The 27,998-nt window shown below is 34.4% G+C and overlaps 1 protein-coding gene across 2 annotated transcripts; it reads left to right on the top strand.

The window, feature by feature from the left end:
* The first annotated feature begins 162 nt into the window (after positions 1 to 162).
* LOC138306684 (uncharacterized) lies at positions 163 to 27,139 on the top strand. Of its 2 annotated transcripts, none has more exons than XM_069247128.1 (8): positions 163 to 278; positions 4,677 to 4,849; positions 7,718 to 7,871; positions 8,177 to 8,265; positions 9,549 to 9,792; positions 11,254 to 11,406; positions 19,427 to 19,516; positions 21,861 to 27,139. In XM_069247128.1, exons 1-8 carry the CDS (start codon positions 233 to 235, stop codon positions 22,010 to 22,012), a joined length of 1,101 nt encoding a protein of 366 aa, XP_069103229.1. In that variant the 5' UTR covers positions 163 to 232; the 3' UTR covers positions 22,013 to 27,139. The 2 variants fall into 2 exon arrangements, with proteins under 2 accessions (XP_069103229.1, XP_069103230.1); XM_069247129.1 differs by having other exon boundaries at positions 19,427 to 19,554.
* Positions 27,140 to 27,998: the final 859 nt, after the last annotated feature.

The raw sequence follows: 27,998 nt of genomic DNA, 5'->3' as shown, positions 1-27,998 counted from the left end.
TTAAGCGAAACAAACTACTATATCAATATCTACAGCCAATATAAACTTAAAAAACAAGTAAGATTTATTTTAAATTACAAGTATTGTGGTATCAGATGTATAATTGTGACTAAAATTATGTCTAATGTAAGACAATAATAATTTCTTTGTTTACATACCATCCCGCCTTTTTTCATTTTGGAAATTGTATTAACCATATCGCGGAGCCTGTTAAAGAGGAAGCCACTCGAGGATGGTACCGTCACAGCTTTTGTCTTGCCTTTCATTAGCGATTATAGGTAATTATACGTTTGACAGTGGACTATCAATCGTTGGATGATTATATTTTATTTTGTTCTTCAAGTTGTGTCCTTCGCATATTCACCATTTCTGTTAAATATATGACAATCGTCTGCCCCACGGTCACAGGTGAGCGAGCACAAACATCACATGACATAATCGAAAACGTTTTCTACATACGATGTTGTTATAATGAGGTCTAAAATTGGAGTATTTATATCGATCGGTACATGTGTACCTGTAGTCGACTTGCAAGTACAACTTTGACTACATTGTATATAAGACTAGAAATAAAATTTCACCATCAAACATTTACTTGTACAAATATAGATACAGTACTGTAACAGGAGAGGAGAAAATGTAGCGGCCAGACCGGGATTCGAACCCGGGACCCTCCAAACACTAGCCAAGTGCTCTACTGACTGAGCTACATTTGTACCTGGTGACCGATGATCGACCCAGTCCAATCCTGTACACTCCTCCCTCCTTCCTCGAAGTCTTCACCCCCGAAGACCTATGAGACCCTTCCAAACACCACCACTGTGGGTTATTTAGCTGGGCGCCAATTATGTAACAGGAGAGCAGAAAATGTAGCAGCCAGACTGGGATTCGAACCCGGGTCCCTCGGAATACTAGCTGAGTGCTCTACCGACTGAGCTACCTGCATGGTCACCGATGATCGACCCAGTCCAATCCCGCTACAGGAATCATAGACGTCTCGGCACTTGGAGACCTCGGCACTTTGATATTCGGCACTTGGTAATCTCGGCACTTTTATTTTCGGCATTTGGAATGTTCGGCACTTTTTGAAGAGAATTCGGCACTTAGTTTTTTTGAAATATTATAAAGTCTGTCGCTGTACGAGAAATATTTACTTTCCTTCCTATAATTTTCTCCGAATTTATGAAACTGTTTGTGTCAGATGCACAGCAGTGACGACCGATTAAAGTTGTGAAAAAGTTGTTATATTTATATTTCAGTCATGATACAATAATTGTGGAACAAACATATTTCTAATTTATTAGCATTTAAATGTTTTAATATATTATTGATATTTTACTTATATATAATATTTAATGCATTTTGACTATTTTTCGATCGAATTTCACGGTTCGTATACATTCAATTATTACGGAATCTGCTAATATTATTTCTACGATCACAAGTAATTTGGTTAAAAAACGAACTGGTGACAATCAACTAAAATATGTTAAAATGCATGAAATATAGTAAAATGTTGGGAAATTCGATATTACAATTAAAAGCAAATGTAAAGAATTGATTTCAACCGTGTTAAAGGCCCAATTTACGTAACTTTTCAGGTTTTGTTTTTGGTGTTTTTTTGTTATCACAAACATTTACAAGAAAATTACCACGCTCTCTCTGTATAAAATGTTGACTAAAGCCAGGTAAGTTGTTACTGAGACCAACTGTGAAGTTTTGGAAAAAAAACCAATTAAACGTCGATGATTGATTGATTTTACAACATCTTTTGACTAAGTTGTATCAAGACACGGTCTGAACAAGAAAACAGTGCAATGAATAAAGTACGTGTCAGATTTTTTTGTACTGTTTTCATTCTCGGCTATTTTGTGCTGATAGGTTTGTCTTGGAATAATTCAATGTTGCTTGTTACGAGCATTTCCATTGGCTTAAAAATTTACTTTATCAGCCCATAAAGGAAAAAATGGCGTCGCAGTTTGTAACGTCGCTTCTGATTGGCTGAGAAGACGGCGTAATAATTTCATAGACAAAAGAGTCCCAAAATGAATTTTAAATGTTGAAGAGATTGTCTTTAGTAAATTGAATTATAAGGATTAATTTGAATAGATTTTTTATGTTATGGAGATATAACACAAAAATCTGAGTGTACTCTCATCATAAACCGCTTCGCGGTTTATTTAGAGTACACTCAGATTTTTGTGTTATATCTCCATAACATAAAAAATCTATTCAAGTTAATCCTTAATTAAACTTGAATTTTACCTACAACTTTATAATTTATCGTTTGCTTACTCTTCTGATAATCATGCTTATTACTAGAGTCTGAGATTAAAATTTCTGCTAGAGTATAATTTTCCAGTGCCATATGCCGCATTTAATCGCTGTTCCAACGAGTGTTACATGTATTTTTAGTAATTTGGTCAATTCAACATCGTAATATATTACGGGTAATTCACATGTACAGTTACCTAATAATTCATTTATAACTGAAAATACTGGATACAACATATTGAAGATATAGACGGTTGTACAACCTTATTTAAATATGATTTTCTTTCCCTGTAACAAATTTTATTGTGAACTAATAATTGGAAATTTTGTAACGAAAAAATATACATCAAATTTAAGTAGATGGTATTTATTTCTGGTTACCGGTATGCCAAAATACAAGGACAGTCCAACGTAAATGGACATGATTGCAAAACATAACTAAAGATTTATTTATAGCAACATATTGCATATCATATGCTTCCTTTTGGTTACAGAAATAGATCTGAGCGTATTTCGTCTGGAGCACAGATTCAGTAACCAATATAAGGAACACGCCTCGTCAATCAGTTGGTAATAATTGACTGACACGTGAACATCGAGGCTAGTAGCCAATGATATGGTAGGGGCGGGGCCTCTGTAGTCGCGTGCTTGTCAATTATACCCGGTCACGGCGACCGTCTCGCAAAAGCCATACTTCAGTGAAAGATTTATTACATAAAATTGCATGTGTCCGTGTCAAATACACTGCGCTTTAATCTTGTTGTTGGTATAAGCATGATAATCTTATAGCGATACGATTTTCAGTATGCTGCAAATATTCCAGTTATGAATAGTCTACTCTATTTATTTTAAAAACGCTGAAATTAAGAAATTGAAGCATTTTGCATTCTCTTACGGGATCGCGATTTAGACAATATTTTTTTAGTTCCTACACGCTTCAAAAGTCTGTCGACAGCATAATACATTCCATGCATCTTTTACCATTAAACACTGGCAGCTAGTTTATAAAGATTTTATTGCCGTAATTATTGTATGATATGAGAGACAACTGACGATCTTTATATAAACATAAAACGCAGTGAATTATGAACAGAGAACCCTTAACTACATTATTATTGTACCAGTCTACGGTACGTATGTGTTTATGAAACAACGTTGCTTAGGATAAAAAATTAAGAATTATTCAATATTCTTGTACATGTATTTACATATATTTGTGTAACTCAAAATAAACAAGTGCCGCAAATTGTAATCAATCTTATTTTTTGTTCAATTTATGTTCGTATTCTGTCAACATGTATAACTACAGATACATAAGAAGGGATATTTTATATATCAAGGACTTATAAGTGAAACTTTATATACTGTTGACAAAATGTCAAACCGACAAGTGCCGAGATATCTGACAAAAGTGCCGAGGTTACCTCGGAAAAGTGCCGAAGTGACTCCAAGCCCAAGTGCCGAGGTCTCCAAGTGCCGAGATGTCCTGATACCCGCTACAGTATATTCATCTTAAATTTACTGGTATGGTACCGGTGTACACAGTATGACAGGGTGTCTGTTGTCTGGTGTACACGGTATGACAGGGTGTCTGTTGTCTGGTGTACACAGTATGACAGGGTGTCTGTTGTCTGGTGTACACAGTATGACAGGGTGTCTGTAATGTCTGGTGTACACAGTATGACAGGGTGTCTGTTGTCTGGTGTACACAGTATGACAGGGTGTCTGGTGTACACAGTATGACAGGGTGTCTGTTGTCTGGTGTACACGGTATGACAGGGTGTCTGTTGTCTGGTGTACACGGTATGACAGGGTGTCTGTTGTCTAGTGTACACAGTATGACAGGGTGTCTGTTGTCTGGTGTACACAGTATGACAGGGTGTCTGTTGTCTGGTGTACACAGTATGACAGGGTGTCTGGTGTACACAGTATGACAGGGTGTCTGTTGTCTGGTGTACACGGTATGACAGGGTGTCTGTTGTCTGGTGTACACGGTATGACAGGGTGTCTGTTGTCTAGTGTACACGGTCAAACTCCCCTCCAATGCTTCTTGTTATACCCCAATAAAATAGCTTCTATATAAACTCTATATTGACAAAAATATCAATAAATGAACTGTACGTTCTGCGAGCTGTCCAAAGTTAAAATCGACTGTCAAACTGTGCTTTTGGACTGGAGTGACGTCACACCTACAATTTGTGATGTCAATTAATGCAATATATTGCTTATCAGTTTTTAGTCAATGGGTATAACAAAACAGTTATCAACTGGGTTTTCGGGCAACAGATGATTTGTTGGACCCTTACACAAACTGTTGAAGACCTCGGGCCACAGTTTTTCTTCAGGTCCAACAAATCATCTGTTGCCCTCAACCCCAGTCAACAACTGTTATTGTATGACAGGATGTGTGGTGTATGGTGTACACGGTCAGTCCCCCCGAGAGTGTGCCCCTTGGACACGACTAGCTGGTGGGATCAATCAAAACCGACAGGGTAAAGGTGTACACATCGGCTGTAAGGACCACAGCGGTGACAAGTGTGAACAGCTGGACTGTGGAGGACGCTACGTAATGGATGTAAGTATAAACTCAACCTTCAAATCCCCAGTAAAATACTGTATCTCCCCTCCCGCAGGTCCCTGATGACAAGGAGTTTAAAGTGTACACGGAATGGAAAATGATATTTAGATATGTTATTCTGTTTGATCTCCTGACAAGAATGTTGAAAACCGCATCAAAATCGGCCGCTTCAGTACCGAGATACCGCCCTCCGAAGTACTCGATTTTTACCTGTATATCAACTGCTAATCAGGGAATCGGCTGCTCACGCCGATTTGGGGAATAACCGGATGTGACGTCACGAGGACAACGACAGTGAGGTGTTTGGTAGTGGGGTTATAGCGCAAAGGTGGACATATATGTATTCCTAAAATGGGGTTACGACGAGAATTTTACAGATATATATATACAGTATAAAGTTATGGTTACGATTTAATTATATATAAAATAGGAAATATTGCAACTGACATCATGCTAAATACATAAGTAGATTAGCGGAAATTATAAGTTATTCATGTTTCTGGTATAAACCAGTTGTACCTTGTGTAAAAACTTTTAAGTAGAGATTTTATCTCTGTTTTAAATTAACAGCTTACTAAATTATCAAACCTGGGGAATATTCAATTTCATAATGTCATATAAAAAGAGACGAATTCGAAAAATGATGGTCATATAATTATCCATTTGAATATGTTACTGTATAAATAAAAATTCACTTGGCCTATGAATTTCTAGAATCAGCATAACGAAAAGAAAAGGTGTTAAATGTATTTCATAGTTCAATACACGTAAATATCATAGACATAAATTGGGAGGGGGAGTAAATAAAAAAAATAAAATACTTGAGAAATTGAATTTAAAATACATAATTCATTTATAGCTGTAACGAGTCTATCTTCCTTTTATAGCTACATGTACATGTACATGTATGAGAACATGTGTTATTTTAACAATATTCAACAGTACATTTATTGGTCATATAGATTATCATTATTAGTATTATATAATGATCGATATTGACCAAAATTCACAAAGAATTGGATATCCAAAATCTAGCAACTACCAGAAATATCAAAATTCTGACATTGTGCATCATATTTGCATTGTTCTTTCTCGACATGCCATTTGTAAATAATTTTGTAGTTTCTGTTATAAAAATACATATACACATAACTAGAAATATATATACGAGACAAATGTATACCTTGGTCATTCTGAAATATACAATTATGTATACATCTAGTGATTTATACACTTGTTATATGTTATGTTCGAACGGTATATTTTACTGTAAACCAAGGATTTATAAGTGTAAACAAATATGACATTATACAACAATTAAATGATGGTCCATCGCTAACTTACCTGTGATCTTACTTTTGACACCTGACGTGAGCTAATCAACGAAGCGTGACAGGTCACTAAACACCTTTCTTACTTAATCTGATTATTAGCCCCCTCATTAGTCTCGGTTGACCACGCGTTTTAGTTACTGCAGTATACAGGTAAAGAGATAAACGCAGCACGACATTGGCTATTCGGAAGTACAGTTCTGATTTTGTTCTGTACTTGATATCTGCAACTTGGATTAGACATAGACATCTTCAGTCTTTTTTTCGTCTGACTCGCACATGATTTATTTTTTCAATTAAAGACACTAATAAATGAACTTGAGTGAACTATCAACAAGTTGTCGGATGTATTGATATATATGAAAGCTGAATATATTTCGTCAAAAAAAAAATGGATCGATTTCAGATATAACGCAATTAGTCGATGCATTACATATATGCAAAAAATTATGTTTAGAATCATAACTTAATTCGTATGGGTAGGTTATATGAAAAAGTCGGAAATTTGTAAAGCGGGTTTGACCAGTACAACGACCCGAGTCGGGTTTTGGATAACATAGTCAAGAATCCTTTACATAATATTCATATATATGTGGTTCCAAATACCGTAGATGTACAACGTACGTGGATTATTATACACATTATATTGTGTATAATTGTGCAGAAATCGCGCAGAAATGTTCATTTATCTACGACAGGTACATCAATATATGCATGGTATAAATCCCTATTTTCAAGCGTATTCCAAACTCATATCTGTGATTGAGGATAATATTAAATAGGTATCAGACATGTACACAGGTACTTGTGTCTGTAAAAATCGATATTTACAAACAGATAGTTTATATTAGATGGCAGACACAGAAAATCGCCACTCTATCGTATGCGAGTAGAGTAGGTCCCATTGTCCTCGTGACGTCACAGATCAGGAGTCCCGAATCGGGGTCAATGGCTTGGGGCTTCAGGTGTGTTCTAGAGAAAAGTCGCATTATCTCTAATACCGTATTCGCTATGAAACTCGTACTTTCTCCATTCTAAATTTTATACAATGACACATTTATCAAGCCTTATATACCAAACCATTCCGTGTACACTTTAAGTTAAATAAAAACTGTAAATATCCCAATGATTTAAAGATGCTTTACAATTAAATGTATGATACAGCGGCATTGTATCTCATTGACATATTGTATGCTGTCTTTTACATGGGAATCCTATAGTTATAATGTGTCTTAAATTTTTACAGGTTCTTTGTCCACAATTTACATTTGGTTCCCAAATTAGTGCGTCTCGTTAAAAAAATTTATGTGCCCTAGCTGGGCTCTAAATATGATGAATATGGTTTACATAAATTGGTGAATGTCAATCTTAACAGAAATTTTATAGAATCAATGACGTTTTAACCGAAGTTTACCAAGATAATTCAATTTAAAAACTATCTAGAAATAAGGGATAATGGGCTATAAGGTTGGGGTATTAGTTGGCATGCTGGCAATGTGCAGATAATTATGGTATATTGTTGCTTGTTTTTCAGTTTGTGAGCACAGAATTGGATTTTGATGTTTGCCTCGGTCTTATTTTTCACCACTGTAACAGTCCTCCCGCAATGGAAATCAAACTACAACTCCCGACACTTAATAGTACGGTCCACAAATTCGTGACCCACAATGACAGTATACCAGTACCAGGTAACGTTTTTGTTCGAAAAATTGTCTGATCTTAGTTTTTGTCTACAAATAAGTCACACTGGAATCTAGGCTGCACAGTCGATATCTAGGGGGAAAAGTAGTACCGTTTACTCTTGAAAATACGGTATTAAAATTGTAATTTGCTGATTATGATGCCTTTGCCACGCTTGAAATTCTATTATCACTTCCAAAAGTTTAAAAGGAATCATTTCCTTATCAATAAGTAGTCTTAGAGATAGAGGAGTAATTGTTTGAGAAATATTCTTGTTAGTGACATACAATGATAGGAATGTTTTTGTTTAAAGGTCTGCGTCGACAGTTTGGAAGAAATCTGGCTGAGGTCGTCATATTTGTAGAACTACAGAAACGAAATGAAACTAGTTTTTCCCTGCGGGTAAGCTGGTACTTGTAGATGTCTCTTAATTTATCATTTAGATGTGATGTCATCAGTATTAGTGTAATTATGTGTCACATGACTATAGATTTTGGTACCTGTGATGTCATCAGTATTTGTGTAATTATGTCATATGACTGGATTGTTGGTAACTGTGATGTCATCAGTATTTGTGTAATTATGTCACATGACTGGATTGTTGGTAGCTGTGATGTCATCACTATTGTATGCTGAACTATTAATTAACGCTATGTAACTGTCAAATTTCTCTTAAATTATTGATACTGACCTACTTCCAGATATATTCTCAATGATATGTAAGAAGCATAGTCAGGAATATTCAAAAAGCAATCATACAAAATGTTAATTTTAATTATACACTTATATTGGTTCAACATTCATTAGTCCATGCAGTGATATGTGTACATACATACTGTGTACTCATTATTGTGGTATACACAAGACAATCATTTTAATATTATAAAATGAAATACAAAAAATCTACTACCAATCCACCATATTATTTTTATTATGAGAGGAAATTTCATTAATCTTCATGGTGATGTAGTAGTCAAATTTAAAGAAAATCAATATCAGATATAAGAAAAATAATTGAAATACAAAGTGGTTATGCGTGGGTAGAGATGTGTTGTATTGATGATGGGCTGTAGTGCAATATGTCTGGCTGTCAGATCTCTAGAATGAATATACGTACCCGGCCTACGATACCTTTCGGCCGGGTACGAATTGGTCCCTATGTGTTGTAGTGGAGCACTGCCTCCCAAAATCACTCGGGCATAGTTTTCTATACTTTTTTGTAGGTTTCCAATTATTTTATGCATATACATGCATTTACATATTATTTTTGTCCAAAACCAACATAACTACCATTCTAAATATCTACCGTACCGCTCACAAGACGTCAAATTCACAATTTGTGGATTTACAGTATAAATTCCTTTCAGAAAGACTTCATATGTATTATGTAAAAAAATAATGCCTCGATGAGAATTTGATATTTTATTTGGTTCAGTTTTATTGCCTAGTAGGTAAGCGATATCAAACAAGTACGATAAAAATGCAAACAAACGTTTTATAATGGTTTGCATAATCATTACTTTGCTCCATTAGCAATAATAGGCACCAATTGTAGCTCTAAAGACGGCACCATTTTCTGTCAAAAAGTCTTTTGGGCTACAATATTGCAGCTATCAGATCTCAAGGAGAGTTTTGTCAGACTGTAGGATATGATTTTTGTAGCTGATGAAACCTTTTCGTTGTAGATGACAGGCCGAGTTCGTTTCACGACGACTGTGTTTGGCCGTCAGATCACCGAGTGGCCTGAAGATCTACAGCGTGACATCATCACCATCGATAACATCCCTGTGAGTCATTGTAGCGTACAAACCCACGAAACCTTGACCGGCCTGGCGAGTTGTGATATCACCAAGTATATCGGCACTACCTCCTCCTCCCCCACCACAGTCCAGCCTCCGACCACCGTTGTCCCCATCGTCATCAAATCAAGTATGTAAACCGTGTTGAAATAGACATTCTCTTGTCATTCTTTAAAGATGCTCCACCGCTGACAAATGGTATTTTTTTCACCATCACAAAAAGGAGCGGACGATTTAGTATTTTTTACAGTTACAAAAGTTACTTACTTTACACCATTACCACCATTGAAAAGTTTCAGCTTCTTATTTTACTTCAAGATAGAAATATTTAAACTAATTAATTGCCTCCTGAAAGAATTCCGTAGCACTATGTCCTATATGGAATGAAGTACTGATTGCGCTTGCACCAAAAACAAAATAAATTATTTTATATTATTTTTGTGTTACTTATAAACGTAAATATACACAATTAAACATCAATTATTGTTAAAATAATGAGTATCGTTTATTACGCTCTGTCGGCGGTGGAACATTTTTAAGGAGATGTAAAATTTGAAAATACAGATCACTAATCTTACTAAGCCCTATAGAAGCTTCTAGTAATGCATGTAATAAGTGAATGTAAATGCATTGATTGGACAATTCAAGGGTCGTCTCCACATAAGCCCTTATGGGATCAGACCCTTGTGAAATGGTGTGAGAAAAAGAATCAGTGAATTATTATATTACACGTAATAGGATATACCAGGCAGTCATTTTAAATTATGACTCTAAATTCCCATTATATATATGTATATATATATATATATATATATATATATATATATAGTTATTGCTGTGCTGATAGCCATCACTTTTTGATCCCAAATATGAAATACGCAAGATTTATTAGCTTATAAAATGTTTATTATTATCATGAAACAATAAAGTTGTAATGTACAATTGTCATGTGATATTGGCACAGATATTCTGATTCTGAAGAAAAATGCTTCTCAAAATTTACGATATTACATGTGCCGTTTTCAACCCAATAAACGCCCATGTCCCTATAAGCGACCACCCCCCTTTTTGAGGCCTCCATTTCAATTGGGGCCGCGGTGGCCGAGTGGTTAAGATGTCCCGACATATTACCACAAGCCCTCCACCTCTGGGATGCGGGTTCGAATCCCATGTGGGGCAGTTGCTAGGTACTGACCGCTGGTCGGTGGTTTTTCTCCGGGTACTCCGGCTTTCCTCCACCAACAAACCTGGCACGTCCTTACATGACCCTGGCTGTTAATAGGACGTAAAAATAAACAAACCATTTCAATTGCCCATGCATAAATAAAGACCAAAACTGTATATACTATGTATAAGGTTTGCAATTTTCGTCTTATCGAGCACCTTTTCATTTTTTTTCAATTTCATAAATGCCTTGGGCACTTATTGGGTCGTTAATACGATAATTTATTTCCTCTCAGTATTTCTCAAAATATTGCTTTAAAATTTTACTAAAATCATTCCATGAAATATTTTCCATAGACTCTGGGAATCAAAAACATTTGACTGTCAAGTCTGGTATGTTAATATTAAGTTATTTTGATTGGCACAGGAACCTACAACACCAGCTGTGTACAGGGCTCTATGAAGCAATCTCACTGTGGTTTGGGGGAAGCCTGTATCTACGGACGGTGTCTGTGTGCCTACGATTACAAACTATCCTATCGCGGAGTCTGTAATTTTACTGGGACAAAAAGGCCAGGACGTAAGTATATCCAACCCCATCCTTGATACTCCAGGGGTTACTATCACCGACGTTATATCCGACCCTGCACTGTCTCGTTGTAAAACTGAAGGCAACAGAACAGAGCAGGTAATTTAATTCACTGATCTACATAAAAAGAGCCGTATAATGGTACATGTGGTTGACAGTGCAGCTTTGAAGTTGGGCATCGCTATCTCTCTAGCCTTCAAAGGAAATCTTTGCAGGACTGTGATTGGTGCAGGTTTTTTCTCCTGAACTGTCTCCAGTTTTACTATGAGATAGTCCAGGGGGGATATAACATTAGGCCAAAAAAAAGGTGTCTGTTTAGGGTTACTTTGGCAAAAAAAATAGGGTCGGTCGGTTTGGAGGAGTTTTAGCTCACCTGGCCCGAAGGGCCGGTGAGCTTATGTCATGGCACGGCGTCCGTCCGTCCGTCTGTCCATCTGTCCGTCAACATTTCCTTTAAATCGCTACTAGTCATAGAGTTCTGCATGGATTGTAACCAAATTTGGCCACAAACATCCTTGGGGGAGGGGGAACAGAACTTGTATAAATTTTGGCTCTGATCCCCCGGGGGCAGGAGGGGCGGGGCCCAATAGAGGAAATAGAGGTAAATCCTTTAAATCGCTACTAGTCATAGAGTTCTGAATGGAATGTAACCAAATTTGGCCACAAACATTCTTGGGGGAAGGGGAACAGAACTCGTATAAATTTTGGCTCTGGTCCCCCGGGGGCAGGAGGGGCAGGGCCCAATAGGGGAAATAGAGGTAAATCCTTTAAATCGCTACTAGTCATAGAGTTCTGCATGGATTGTAACCAAATATGGCCACAAACATCCTTGGGGGAGGGGGAACAGAACTTGTATAAATTTTGGCTCTGGTCCCCCGGGGGCAGGAGGGGCGGGGCCCAATAGGGGAAATAGAGGTAAATCCTTTAAATCGCTACTAGTCATAGAGTTCTGCATGGAATGTAACCAAATTTGGCCACAAACATCCTTTTTGGAAGGGGAACAGAACTTGTATTTGGCCCAAGTACAAGTGGCTCTGACCCCCGGGGGCAGGACGGGTGGGGCCCAATAGGGGAAATAGAGGTAAATCCTATAAATCGCTACTTGTCCTAGAGTTTTGCTTGGATTGTGACCAAATTTGGCCATAAACACCCTTGAGGGAAGGGGAACAGAACTTGTATAAATTTTGGCTCTGACCCCCTGGGCGCAGGAGGGGTGGGGCCCAATAGGGGATTTAGAGGTTAATATTAAAATTTCTTCAGAAAAGAAACAATGAACCTGTATTCAGAACATTACTTGGCATTACAAACCAGGTGAGCGATACAGGCCCTCTGGGCCTCTTGTTTTTTTTAATGTGTCTTTCACTCTAAAATGATGGCCGAAACCGGAGTCTGAGATCGAAATCCTGACTTTAAAAAAAGAAAAAAATCGTAGAAAAGTGGAAAAAAAATTAGGGTCGGGGGTAAAAAATTAGGGTCTGTCGGGTAACCCTAAACAGACATATTTTTTTTTTGGCCTTAGCTGTAATATACCAAGACAAAATGTCAGGACGTAAGTATCTATAAAATGTCATGATTTTACTGGGACAAAATGGGCTGGTTGTCTAATGTTTTCTGTGTCATCTAATTGCTACGAGTTAGTGGACTATTCTTGGCATACGGAAAAACAGCAAAATGAATTGTCACGGTTAACTGAATATAGTTGCATTTGTTTGGTGTTGTAACTTCATCGTAGGCAATCAAAATATATTTTCTTTTATATGTTATTGTTTTTAAGAAACTTTTAAAATTTTGTTTGGGGATTTTTAATATTTCTATACATTATGTGTACAATATTTCTATATATTATGTGTATGATATTTCTATACATTACATGTACAATATTTCTATACATTACGTGTACAATATTTCTATATCTTATGTGTATGATATTTCTATACATTACATGTACAATATTTCTATACATTACATGTACAATATTTCTATACATTATGTGTACGATATATCTATACATTATGTGTACAATATTTCTATACATTATGTGTACGATATTACTATACATTATGTGTACGATATTACTATACATTATGTGTACGATATTACTATACATTATGTGTACGATATTTCTATACATTATGTGTACGATATATCTATACATTATGTGTACAATATTTCTATACATTATGTGTACAATATTTCTATACATTATGTGTACAATATTACTATACATTATGTGTACAATATATCTATACATTATGTGTAATATATCTATACATTATATACATTATGTGTACAATATATCTATACATTATGTGTACGATATTACTATACATTATGTGTACAATATTACTATACATTATGTGTACGATATTACTATACATTATGTGTACAATATTTCTATACATTATGTGTACAATATTTCTATACATTATGTGTACAATATTTCTATACATTATGTGTACAATATTACTATACATTATGTGTACAATATTTCTATACATTATGTGTACGATATTACTATACATTATGTGTACAATATATCTATACATTATGTGTACAATATTACTATACATTATGTGTACAATATTTCTATACATTATGTGTACAATATATCTATACATTATGTGTACAATATTACTATACATTATGTGTACAATATTACTATACATTATGTGTACAATATTTCTATACATTATGTGTACAATATATCTATACATTATGTGTACAATATTTCTATACATTATGTGTACAATATTACTATACATTATGTGTACAATATTTCTATACATTATGTGTACAATATTTCTATACATTACATGTACGATATTACTATACATTATGTGTACAATATTTCTATACATTATGTGTACAATATTTCTATACATTATGTGTACAATATTACTATACATTATGTGTACGATATTACTATACATTATGTGTACAATATTTCTATACATTATGTGTACAATATTTCTATACATTATGTGTACAATATTACTATACATTACATGTACAATATTTCTATACATTATGTGTACAATATTTCTATACATTATGTGTACAATATTACTATACATTATGTGTACAATATTTCTATACATTATGTGTACAATATTTCTATACATTACGTGTACAATATTTCTATACATTATGTGTACAATATATCTATACATTATGTGTACAATATTTCTATACATTATGTGTACGATATTTCTATACATTATGTGTACGATATTTCTATACATTATGTGTACAATATTTCTATACATTATGTGTACAATATTTCTATACATTATGTGTACGATATTACTATACATTATGTGTACAATATTTCTATACATTATGTGTACAATATTACTATACATTATGTGTACAATATTTCTATACATTATGTGTACGATATTACTATACATTATGTGTACAATATTTCTATACATTATGTGTACAATATTACTATACATTACGTGTACAATATTACTTTACATTATGTGTACAATATTTCTATACATTACATGTACGATTTTTCTATACATTATGTGTACAATATTACTATACATTATGTGTACGATATTACTATACATTACGTGTATAATATTACTATACATTATGTGTACGATATTACTATACATTATGTGTACGATATTACTATACATTATGTGTACAATATTACTATACATTATGTGTACAATATTTCTATACATTATGTGTACGATATTACTATACATTATGTGTACAATATATTTATACATTATGTGTACGATATTACTATACATTATGTGTACAATATATCTATACATTATGTGTACAATATTACTATACATTACGTGTACAATATTACTATACATTATGTGTACAATATTACTATACATATGTGTACAATATTTCTATGTGTACAATATTTCTATACATTATGTGTATATAATATACTATACATTATGTGTACAATATATCTATACATTATGTGTACAATATATCTATACATTATGTGTACAATATTTCTATACATTATGTGTACAATATTACTATACATTATGTGTACGATATTACTATACATTATGTGTACAATATTTCTATACATTATGTGTACAATATTACTATACATTATGTGTACAATATATCTATACATTATGTGTACAATATATCTATACATTATGTGTACAATATTACTATACATTATGTGTACAATATTACTATACATTATGTGTACGATATTACTATACATTATGTGTACAATATTACTATACATTATGTGTACGATATTACTATACATTATGTGTACAATATTTCTATACATTATGTGTACAATATTTCTATACATTATGTGTACAATATTTCTATACATTATGTGTACGATATTACTATACATTATGTGTACAATATTTCTATACATTATGTGTACAATATTTCTATACATTATGTGTACAATATTACTATACATTATGTGTACAATATTTCTATACATTATGTGTACGATATTACTATACATTATGTGTACAATATTTCTATACATTATGTGTACAATATTTCTATACATTATGTGTACAATATTTCTATACATTATGTGTACAATATTACTATACATTATGTGTACAATATTTCTATACATTATGTGTACGATATTACTATACATTATGTGTACAATATTTCTATACATTATGTGTACGATATTACTATACATTACGTGTACAATATTACTATACATTATGTGTACGATATTACTATACATTATGTGTACAATATATCTATACATTATGTGTACGATATTTCTATACATTATGTGTACAATATTTCTATACATTACGTGTACGATATTACTATACATTATGTGTACGATATTACTATACATTACGTGTACAATATTTCTATACATTATGTGTACAATATTTCTATACATTATGTGTACGATATTACTATACATTACGTGTACAATATTTCTATACATTATGTGTACAATATTTCTATACATTATGTGTACGATATTACTATACATTACGTGCACAATATTTCTATACATTACATGTACAATATTTCTATACATTATGTGTACAATATTTCTATACATTATGTGTACAATATTTCTATACATTATGTGTACAATATTTCTATACATTATGTGTACGTTATTACTATATGTACATTATACATAACGTATTACAATACTGTACAATATATCTATACATTACATGTACAATATATCTATACATTATGTGTACAATATTTCTATACATTACATGTACAATATTTCTATACATTATGTGTACAATATTTCTATACATTATGTGTACGATATTTCTATACATTATGTGTACAATATTTCTATACATTATGTGTACAATATTTCTATACATTATGTGTACAATATTTCTATACATTACGTGTACAATATATCTATACATTATGTGTACGATATTACTATACATTATGTGTACAATATTACTATACATTATGTGTACAATATTTCTATACATTACGTGTACAATATATCTATACATTATGTGTACAATATTACTATACATTATGTGTACAATATTACTATACATTATGTGTACAATATTTCTATACATTATGTGTACGATATTACTATACATTACGTGTACAATATTACTATACATTATGTGTACGATATTACTATACATTATGTGTACAATATATCTATACATTATGTGTACAATATTACTATACATTATGTGTACAATATTTCTATACATTATGTGTATGATATATCTATACATTATGTGTACAATATTACTATACATTATGTGTACAATATTTCTATACATTATGTGTACAATATTTCTATACATTATGTGTACAATATATCTATACATTATGTGTACAATATATCTATACATTACGTGTACAATATTACTATACATTATGTGTACAATATTTCTATACATTATGTGTACAATATATCTATACATTACGTGTACAATATTTCTATACATTATGTGTACAATATATCTATACATTACGTGTACAATATTTCTATACATTATGTGTACAATATTTCTATACATTATGTGTACAATATTACTATACATTATGTGTACAATATTTCTATACATTATGTGTACGATATTACTATACATTATGTGTACGATATTACTATACATTATGTGTACAATATTTCTATACATTATGTGTACAATATTTCTATACATTATGTGTACAATATTTCTATACATTACATGTACGATATTACTATACATTATGTGTACAATATTTCTATACATTATGTGTACAATATTTCTATACATTATGTGTACAATATTTCTATACATTACGTGTACAATATTACTATACATTATGTGTACAATATTACTATACATTATGTGTACAATATTACTTTACATTATGTGTACAATATTTCTATACATTATGTGTACAATATATCTATACATTATGTGTACAATATTTTTAAACATTATGTGTACAATATTTCTATACATTATGTGTACAATATATCTATACATTATGTGTACGATATTACTATACATTATGTGTACAATATATCTATACATTATGTGTACAATATTTCTATACATTATGTGTACAATATTACTATACATTATGTGTACGATATTACTATACATTATGTGTACAATATATCTATACATTATGTGTACAATATTTCTATACATTATGTGTACGATATTACTATACATTATGTGTACAATATTTCTATACATTATGTGTACAATATTTCTATACATTATGTGTACGATATTACTATACATTATGTGTACAATATTTCTATACATTATGTGTACGATATTACTATACATTATGTGTACAATATTACTATACATTATGTGTACGATATTACTATACATTATGTGTACAATATTTCTATACATTATGTGTACAATATTTCTATACATTATGTGTACAATATTTCTATACATTACATGTACGATATTACTATACATTATGTGTACAATATTTCTATACATTATGTGTACAATATTTCTATACATTATGTGTACAATATATCTATACATTATGTGTACAATATTACTATACATTATGTGTACAATATTTCTATACATTATGTGTACAATATATCTATACATTATGTGTACGATATTACTATACATTATGTGTACAATATTTCTATACATTATGTGTACAATATTTCTATACATTATGTGTACAATATTACTATACATTATGTGTACAATATTACTATACATTATGTGTACAATATTTCTATACATTATGTGTACAATATTTCTATACATTACATGTACGATATTACTATACATTATGTGTACAATATTTCTATACATTATGTGTACAATATTTCTATACATTATGTGTACAATATTACTATACATTATGTGTACAATATTTCTATACATTATGTGTACAATATTACTATACATTATGTGTACGATATTACTATACATTATGTGTACAATATATCTATACATTACTGTACAATATTTCTATACATTATGTACATATTTCTATACATTATGTGTACAATATATCTATACATTATGTGTACAATATTACTATACATTATGTGTACAATATTTCTATACATTATGTGTACAATATATCTATACATTAGATGTACGATATTACTCTACATTATGTGTACAATATTTCTATACATTATGTGTACAATATTTCTATACATTATGTGTACAATATTTCTATACATTATGTGTACAATATTTCTATACATTATGTGTACAATATATCTATACATTATGTGTACGATATATCTATACATTACATGTACGATATTACTATACATTATGTGTACAATATTTCTATACATTACGTGTACAATATTACTATACATTATGTGTACAATATTACTATACATTATGTGTACAATATTTCTATACATTATGTGTACAATATTTCTATACATTATGTGTACGATATATCTATACATTACATGTACAATATTTCTATACATTATGTGTACGTTATTACAATACATTATGTGTACAATATTACTATACATTAATTATGTGTATGATATTTTCTGTTTAAGCTATACTATACATCCCTAAAAGTGTGATAGGAAATCCAGATGGACCTTTACAGCCAGCCAGTCAGACTCAGCCAGCTCCCTCGGGACACAGTAAGTTCTATACCCCTCGCCAGCTCCCTCGGGACACAGTAAGTACTATATATAGCTCCAATCACCCCTCGCCAGCTCCCTCGGGACACAGTAGGTACTATATATAGCTCCAATCACTCCTCGCCAGCTCCCTCTGGACACAGTAAGTACTATATATAGCTCCAATCACTCCTCGCCAGCTATCTCGGGACACAGTAAGTACTATATATAGCTCCAATCACTCCTCGCCAGCTCCCTTGGGACACAGTAAGTACTATATATAGCTCCAATCACCCCTCGCCAGCTCCCTTGGGACACAGTAAGTACTATATATAGCTCCAATTACTCCTCGCCAGCTCCCTCGGGACACAGTAAGTACTATATATAGCTCCAATCACTCCTCGCCAGCTCCCTCGGGACACAGTAGGTACTATATATAGCTCCAATCACTCCTCGTCAGCTCCCTCGGGACACAGTAAGTACTATATATAGCTCCAATCACTCCTCACCAGCTCCCTCGGGACACAGGTAGTACTATATATAGTAGCTCCAATCACTCCTCGCCAGCTCCCTCGGGACACAGTAGGTACTATATATAGCTCCAATCACTCCTCGCCAGCTCCCTCGGGACACAGTAAGTACTATATATAGTAGCTCCAATCACCCCTCGCCAGCTCCCTCGGGACACAGTAAGTACTATATATAGCTCCAATCACTCCTCGCCAGCTCCCTCTGGACACAGTAGGTACTATATATAGCTCCAATCACTCCTCGCCAGCTCCCTCGGGACACAGTAAGTACTATATATAGCTCCAATCACTCCTCGCCAGCTCCCTCGGGACACAGTAAGTACTATATATAGCTCCAATCACTCCTCGCCAGCTCCCTTGGGACACAGTAAGTACTATATATAGCTCCAATCACCCCTCGCCAGCTCCCTCGGGACACAGTAAGTACTATATATAGCTCCAATCACCCCTCGCCAGCTCCCTCGGGACACAGTAAGTACTATATATAGCTCCAATCACCCCTCGCCAGCTCCCTCGGGACACAGTAAGTACTATATATAGCTCCAATCACTCCTCGCCAGCTCCCTTGGGACACAGTAAGTACTATATATAGCTCCAATCACCCCTCGCCAGCTCCCTCGGGACACAGTAAGTACTATATATAGCTCCAATCACTCCTCGCCAGCTCCCTCGGGACACAGTAGGTGCTATATAGCTACAATCACTCCTCGCCAGCTACCTCGGGACACATAAAGTACTATATATAGCTCCAATCACTCCTTGCCAGCTCCCTCGGGACACAGTAAGTACTATATATAGCTCCAATCACTCCTCGCCAGCTCCCTCGGGACACAGTAAGTACTATATATAGCTCCAATCACTCCTCGCCAGCTCCCTCGGGACACAGTAAGTACTATATATAGCTCCAATCACTCCTCGCCAGCTCCCTCGGGACACAGTAGGTGCTATATAGCTCCAATCACCCCTCGCCAGCTCCCTCGGGACACAGTAAGTACTATATATAGCTCCAATCACTCCTCGCCAGCTCCCTCGGGACACAGTAGGTACTATATATAGCTCCAATCACCCCTCGCCAGCTCCCTCGGGACACAGTAGGTACTATATATAGCTCCAATCACTCCTCGCCAGCTCCCTCGGGACACAGTAAGTACTATATATAGCTTCAATCACTCCTCGCCAGCTCCCTCGGGACACAGTAAGTACTATATATAGCTCCAATCACTCCTCGCCAGCTCCCTCGGGACACAGTAAGTACTATATATAGCTTCAATCACTCCTCGCCAGCTCCCTCGGGACACAGTAGGTACTATATATAGCTCCAATCACTCCTATCAGATGTACTGGTCAGTATGGCCTAAAGTCATCCCACTCCATCCGTCATCATCTGATGTCTTTCCAAATGTTATGTTAAATGTCCTATTGTAATAGCTTGTAATGGATTCATCTGAAACTTTACTGAAACTATAATAGCTTGTAATGGATTCATCTGAAACTTTACTGAAACTATCCTGAGATGTTAGTAATCAAGTGGTATTTTTTTTGCTGTCAGTCAGATACTCAAGATGGTGCCGTCTGAAAAAAAAAAAAATTTATGATGTCTTCCAGTTTCACAATCTTTCAAAGCGTGGATAATAATCATTAAATTGATCATTCGTAGATATTAGGTTATGAAAAGATTTTCTATTATTGATAAATTGGATGATATAATTGCAAAATTTATTGATAATTTAATAGATTAGTTTAGCCAGTATAAAAAGGGTTAGATTATAATAATAATTGATAATTCGTAGATTGTTTAATATCCTGATGTAACACCTCAAGCGTCTATTTGACAGAGACTGCCTACATCATCGGAGGTTCCGTCGGAGGAATAGTTCTGTTGGCGGCCATCATGATTGTGGTTGTCGTGGTGATACGTAAACGTGGATCACGATACCAAGGACGCGAGCTGCTGCTGACAGAGGATGATACTGACGGAGCGATGTGAAGCTCGGTACAATGTGACTTGTGTGTGGGGAGTCTACATTACTGCAGCTGAATGTCTTAAAACCTAGTATCTAGATTTGCTAATGGGAACATTTTAATTGTACTCAAACTTTAGTGAGAAATTGCATTAAAAGCATGTAGTAGTTGACCTGTGAATCTACACAAACGATCTGAAAATGTAGAACTGATCTGAAAATATGCAAATGATCTGAAAATGTGGAACTGATCTGAAAATATGCAAATGATCTGAAAATGTGGAACTGATGTGAAAATGTGGTGATTATCTTTAAGTAAATGTGATTTGTTGAAATGAAATGTACAATACTGTATTCGCTGCAATTAACACCCAGGGCACTTGAACATGATGACAAAGGGGGAACCAAAATCTAGGTTGTGTATAAAAAACCTCTCAAAAGTTAAAAATCAATCATATTTTAACTCTTTTTGTATGCATGGCACATTAATCTGTCACAGTAAACATGGAATGCCTTCTTTCTTTTGAGATGCATTATTACATAAGAATTCACATGTGAAAGACTCGTACGGGAAACAATGCTGATGTTGAAAATCTGAACAACACAAAAAAATCCATCGGAGGGTGAGATGGTGGGCATTCACATAACTTCTCAAGAAAAGGGGAGGGGAGATTATAGGGGGAAGGTGCTAATTACAGCGAATACAGTTATGTAATAATCTGTTAATTGATCTGCAAATTGATTGTTGATCTGAATATTATTTATTTAATATGAATCTTCTGGTTTATATGTTTCTTACGTCAATTCAATATGTGATATATCGGGGAATCTTCTAGTTAATACAGTCACTACATATCCTACCCGTGGTTATGGGAGCAACCTTGATGGTGAGATTAAGGGCATGAGGAAGCAGTGGAGAGGAAGAAAAACAGGAAAAAGAATGAGGGAGGGTGTAAAAGGGAAGAAGAAAGTCAATATATGGTGTTTAATGTGTATTTGTGTGTGAGAGAGAGAGGGAGAGAGAGAGAGTTAACGTGGAGAGAGAGAGAGAGAGAGAGAGAGAGAGAGAGAGAGAGAGAGAGAGAGAGAGAGAGGGAGAGAGGGAGTTAACGTTGGAGAGAGAGAGGGAGAGACAGTTGAAGAAAGATGAAAATTTGTCATAAATTTGTAGGGGTATAATTAATAGAAAGATTACTGTTGGAGAGCGGACAAGAACTGGTCCTGACACAAACACTTCAAATGTTTGTTTTTTGTGAAATATCTGGCAATAGTGTGTGCCATATGCTATATGTGATATTTGTATATAGATATGTGTTAAACAGAAGTTATTGTTCCTGTCATTGAATAATCTCTGAATATATTCCGTGATGTCATAAATAATCAATACATTTGTCCTTACCGTCATGGAATAATCTCTGAATATATTCCGTGATGTCATAAAATAATCAATAAATATGTCCTTACCGTCATTGAATAATCTCTTAATATGTTACGCAACATTTATAATCTCTGAATATGTTCTGTCCATCATTGAATAATCTCTGAATATGTTCTGTCCGTCATGGAACAATCTCTGAATATGTTACGCAACATTTATAATCTCTGAATATGTTCTGTCCGTCATGGAACAATCTCTGAATATGTTCAGTACTGTCATTGAATAATCTCTGAATATGTTCTGTACCGTCATTGAATAATCTTGAATATGTTCTGTACCGTCATTGAATAATCTCTGAATATGTTCTGTACCGTCATTGAATAATCTCTGAATATGTTCTGTACCGTCATTGAATAATCTCTGAATATGTTCTGTACCGTCATTGAATAATCTTGAATATATTCTGTACTGTCATTGAATAATCTCTGAATATGTTCTGTAACGTCATTGAATAATCTCTGAATATGTTCTGTACCGTCATTGAATAATCTCTGAATATGTTCTGTACTGCATTGAATAATCTTGAATATATTCTGTACTGTCATTGAATAATCTCTGAATATGTTCCGTAACGTCATTGAATAATCTCTGAATATGTTCTGTACCGTCATTGAATAATCTTGAATATATTCTGTACTGTCATTGAATAATCTCTGAATATGTTCTGTAACGTCATTGAATAATCTCTGAATATGTTCTGTACCGTCATTAAATAATCTCTGAATATGTTCTGTACCGTCATTGAATAATCTCTGAATATGTTCCGTAACGTCATTGAATAATCTCTGAATATGTTCCGTAACGTCATTGAATAATCTCTGAATATGTTCCGTAACGTCATTGAATAATCTCTGAATATGTTCCGTAACGTCATTGAATAATCTCTGAATATGTTCTGTACCGTCATTGAATAATCTCTGAATATGTTCTGTACCGTCATTGAATAATCTCTGAATATGTCCCTTACTGTCATTGTCCCTTTAGATAATTAGCTGTCATTGAAAAATCACTTTGTATGTAATATGCATTACATTTACTTCATATGACAATGTCCCTAATGACATCACACTGTGTAGTGTAGCGACTGGTTTGGTCTACACGGACGTTAACAATTGGCTCTTAAAGTCCTACATTGGACCTGTGACAACATAATCACAATACTTCATAATTGTCCAACATGACACTTGGCAAGAGATGAATTTCCATGACGGTTGTAATTTTGTTGTCTCATCTCCAACATGAGGAATAATTATTTTTCTCCCACATGAAAAAGAAAAAAGACGAGATATTGGTCTAATAGATATATTTGATATCGCGACATGATCATGGATGTGTCTGACTGTACATAAAATCACTAGTGAGGATCTTGTGAGTGCTTCATGACGTCATGATAGTTCCTTGCTAGTGATTGGCATTGAACAGGTGAGAGTGTGTAATCTGTCCTATATGTTTGGGGTTGATGGGAAATCTCTTACAGCACAATAGAATGATAAATCATAGTGGAAGAGAAACTTTTGATATCTTTATTATTTGATGATTTAATATTTATAGGCTTTACTTGTAACAGGATCAAACTTCATCCTACTCAACTACTGAGATTAACACTAACTTGAGATTTATTGGTTTTTTTTTTTTTATAGAATTGTTTTGTTATTATTCCATATATTGTCTGTATCCAGTGACTTAAGATACCAATGTAATATTTTTAGCCCACCACCACCATCATCAGATGGCTGGCTATTCGCATCACTTTTCGACGTGATTGTCTGCCCCTTAAGGCCCACTACCTTTCCGGAGCAAAATTTAAAGGTTTCTTTAAAACATTAATGACAGAAAAAATATATACCTATGGCCTAAAATTGGATAACAACACCAAACAAATGCAAGATTTCCTGCGTATTACATGATAACTGTAGAGATTTGTTTTGTTGTTTTGCTGTCTGGCGCAGTGATAGTCAACTAATGCATGATATTTAGGACGACGGCAGGAAACATAATACGACCCGCTTTATGAAAATCAACATTATATTTATTTTAGTTAAATTGTTCAGAAGGTGATGATAAGTGTAGTATTAACAGTAAGTTAATAACTTTTGAGACTCTACAAAATTATCAATATTGTTTTACATTCCCATTTTAAAAATTAAAAGCCTTTTCAGAAAGGTAGTGGGCCTTTAACATATTCTTGTTACCTCAGTGACTATTACTCAAAAAGTACAGAGGGGATCGATGTTTACTCAAAATTCCTAATACTGTGGGATTCCCTTTGCATTTTAGGACTGATTCGTCAACAAGATGACGTTTTCAAGGAATTGTTCAAGAGTTATAATCGTCAAAGCACTTTGGTCCAAAATTTAACATGTTACATACCCCAAAGAGGATTGGTGAAAATCTAGGCACTGGTGATGGGGTGACCTCTTTGTGTTAACATTATGAACTGTATGTGCAATTACATATAATAATGTGATATTTTTAGGGGTACACTCATTATATACTCATCGAAGAACAGGGCCCAGTTTCACCAACATTCCTTAACCTTAATTTGCCCATAGAAAAGCATTACAAATGTTAAGGAAAAATTCTTAAGTTAAGGAGCCTTACTTTAAATCTGTAATGCTTTCCTATGGAGAATTTTAAGTTAAGGGATTCCTAAAATTCGTGACACTGGGCGCTGAGGTTAGGGATCATTATACACGTATCCAAGATCTGATCCAAGTCTGATTTGTTGTACTCAGCTTTTGTAAATATTGTGTATCTACAAATTATCATTTACGATTATTCTATAGCTGTTATAATTTTCAATATTATAAGACTCTTTCATAAGTGGATATGAAGGATAGGGATATTCTACCCGAGGGTCACAAAATGTAGTAAAACCCGAGGCTTGCCGTGGGTTTTGCAACATTTTGTGATCCCGAGGGTAGAATATCCCTATCCTTCATATCCACTTATGAAAGAGTATTTTCTTTCATACCTTAACGTTTTATTGCAATTTTACAACTATAATATCCCGCCATTTTGAAATAAATTCAAAGAAATCCACGACTGGAAGTCAATTTTCCATACATGAAAAATTAGAATATATTTTCAACACAAATTCTGTGTTTCCATCTTTTATAGGAAAACCAGTCATATTTGTGAAAAAAATGTTAAAATTTTACCGAGGAAATACAGATTTTGTTGACGCTGTGACGTCATGAGGCTTTATTGCATGGGTAGCCATGCAATACAGCCTCAGGCGACATGAGTGTATTGCCCTAGACCAGCCAGTATTACACGTGTAGGTATGAAAGAAATCATGTATATATATCACATACATCAGTTTTCTATAATTGCTTTAATATTTACATGTCCTACTTTGTGACCTTGTTTATTTGGTTGTGATAGAACGATCTAAATTATGTGTCTATTTAGATCAAATGTAAAGCTTGTTAATTGGAACAGACACAGTATTTCAAGCTCCTTTGTTTGAAATGGTTTTTGAGTTGTGAAATGAAACTTCAAGATATTATTAGGATAATTATGTAATTTTATGAAAGATTCATGCAAGTGAAGTATTACGCCATCAGACTTCGCAAATTCAATCCAAACTGTTGCCACCACACATCTCCTTTTATCAGGGTAGAGCGACTTGGAGGTAAACACGTTTGAAATTTAACTCTATCTGTTTTTTTTATATTATTTTCTTGCAATAAATAAAAGATGTCTCAATGTGGTATGTTTTTTCTTTCTTTTTTAAACCATTTGATGGGTGAAATATCAGGTTCCATATCTATATATATATATCATGTACTTGTTAAGTATCATTGAAACCAGTAAGTCTTGTGTCGCCGGTCGGAGCCCGGCTAGAGGCACATTACACCAGTACACCAGTAAGTTTGGGGTCGCGGGTTCGAACCTGGCTGGCAGCACACATACTACACCAGTAAGTCTGGGGTCACAGGTTCGAATCTTGCTGGCGGCCTGCTACACCTGGTCCAGTATACTAGTCAGTCTAGGGTCACGGGTTTGAGCTCGGAGGGCGGCACATACACTACACCAGTAAGTCTGGGGTCGCTGGTTCGAGTCTGGCTGGCGGCACACTACATCAGTTTACTAGTCAGTCTAGGGTCACGGGTTTGAGCTCGGAGGGCGGCACATACACTACACCAGTGAGTCTGGGGTCGCTGGTTCGAGTCTGGCTGGCGGCACACTACATCAGTATACTAGTCAGTCTAGGGTCACAGGTTTGAGCTCGGCTGGCGGCACATACAATACACCAGTAAGTCTGGGGTCGCAGGTTCGAGTCTGGCTGGCGGCACACTACATCAGTATACTAGTCAGTCTAGGGTCACGGGTTTGAGCTCGGCTGGCGGCACATACACTACTCCAGTAAGTCTGGGGTCGCAGGTTCGAGTCTGGCTGGCGGCACACTACATCAGTATACTAGTCAGTCTAGGGTCATGGGTTTGAGCTCGGCTGGCGGCACATACACTACACCAGTAAGTCTGGGGTCGCAGGTTCGAGTCTGGCTGGCGGCACACTACATCAGTATACTAGTCAGTCTAGGGTCACGTGTTTGAGCTCGGCTGGCG

Source organism: Argopecten irradians, chromosome 13 (assembly GCF_041381155.1).
Source record: "Argopecten irradians isolate NY chromosome 13, Ai_NY, whole genome shotgun sequence".
Taxonomy (NCBI): Eukaryota; Metazoa; Mollusca; class Bivalvia; order Pectinida; family Pectinidae; genus Argopecten; species Argopecten irradians.
Note: the sequence above shows the minus strand (reverse complement) of the source record. Positions and strands in the feature narration are given on the sequence as shown.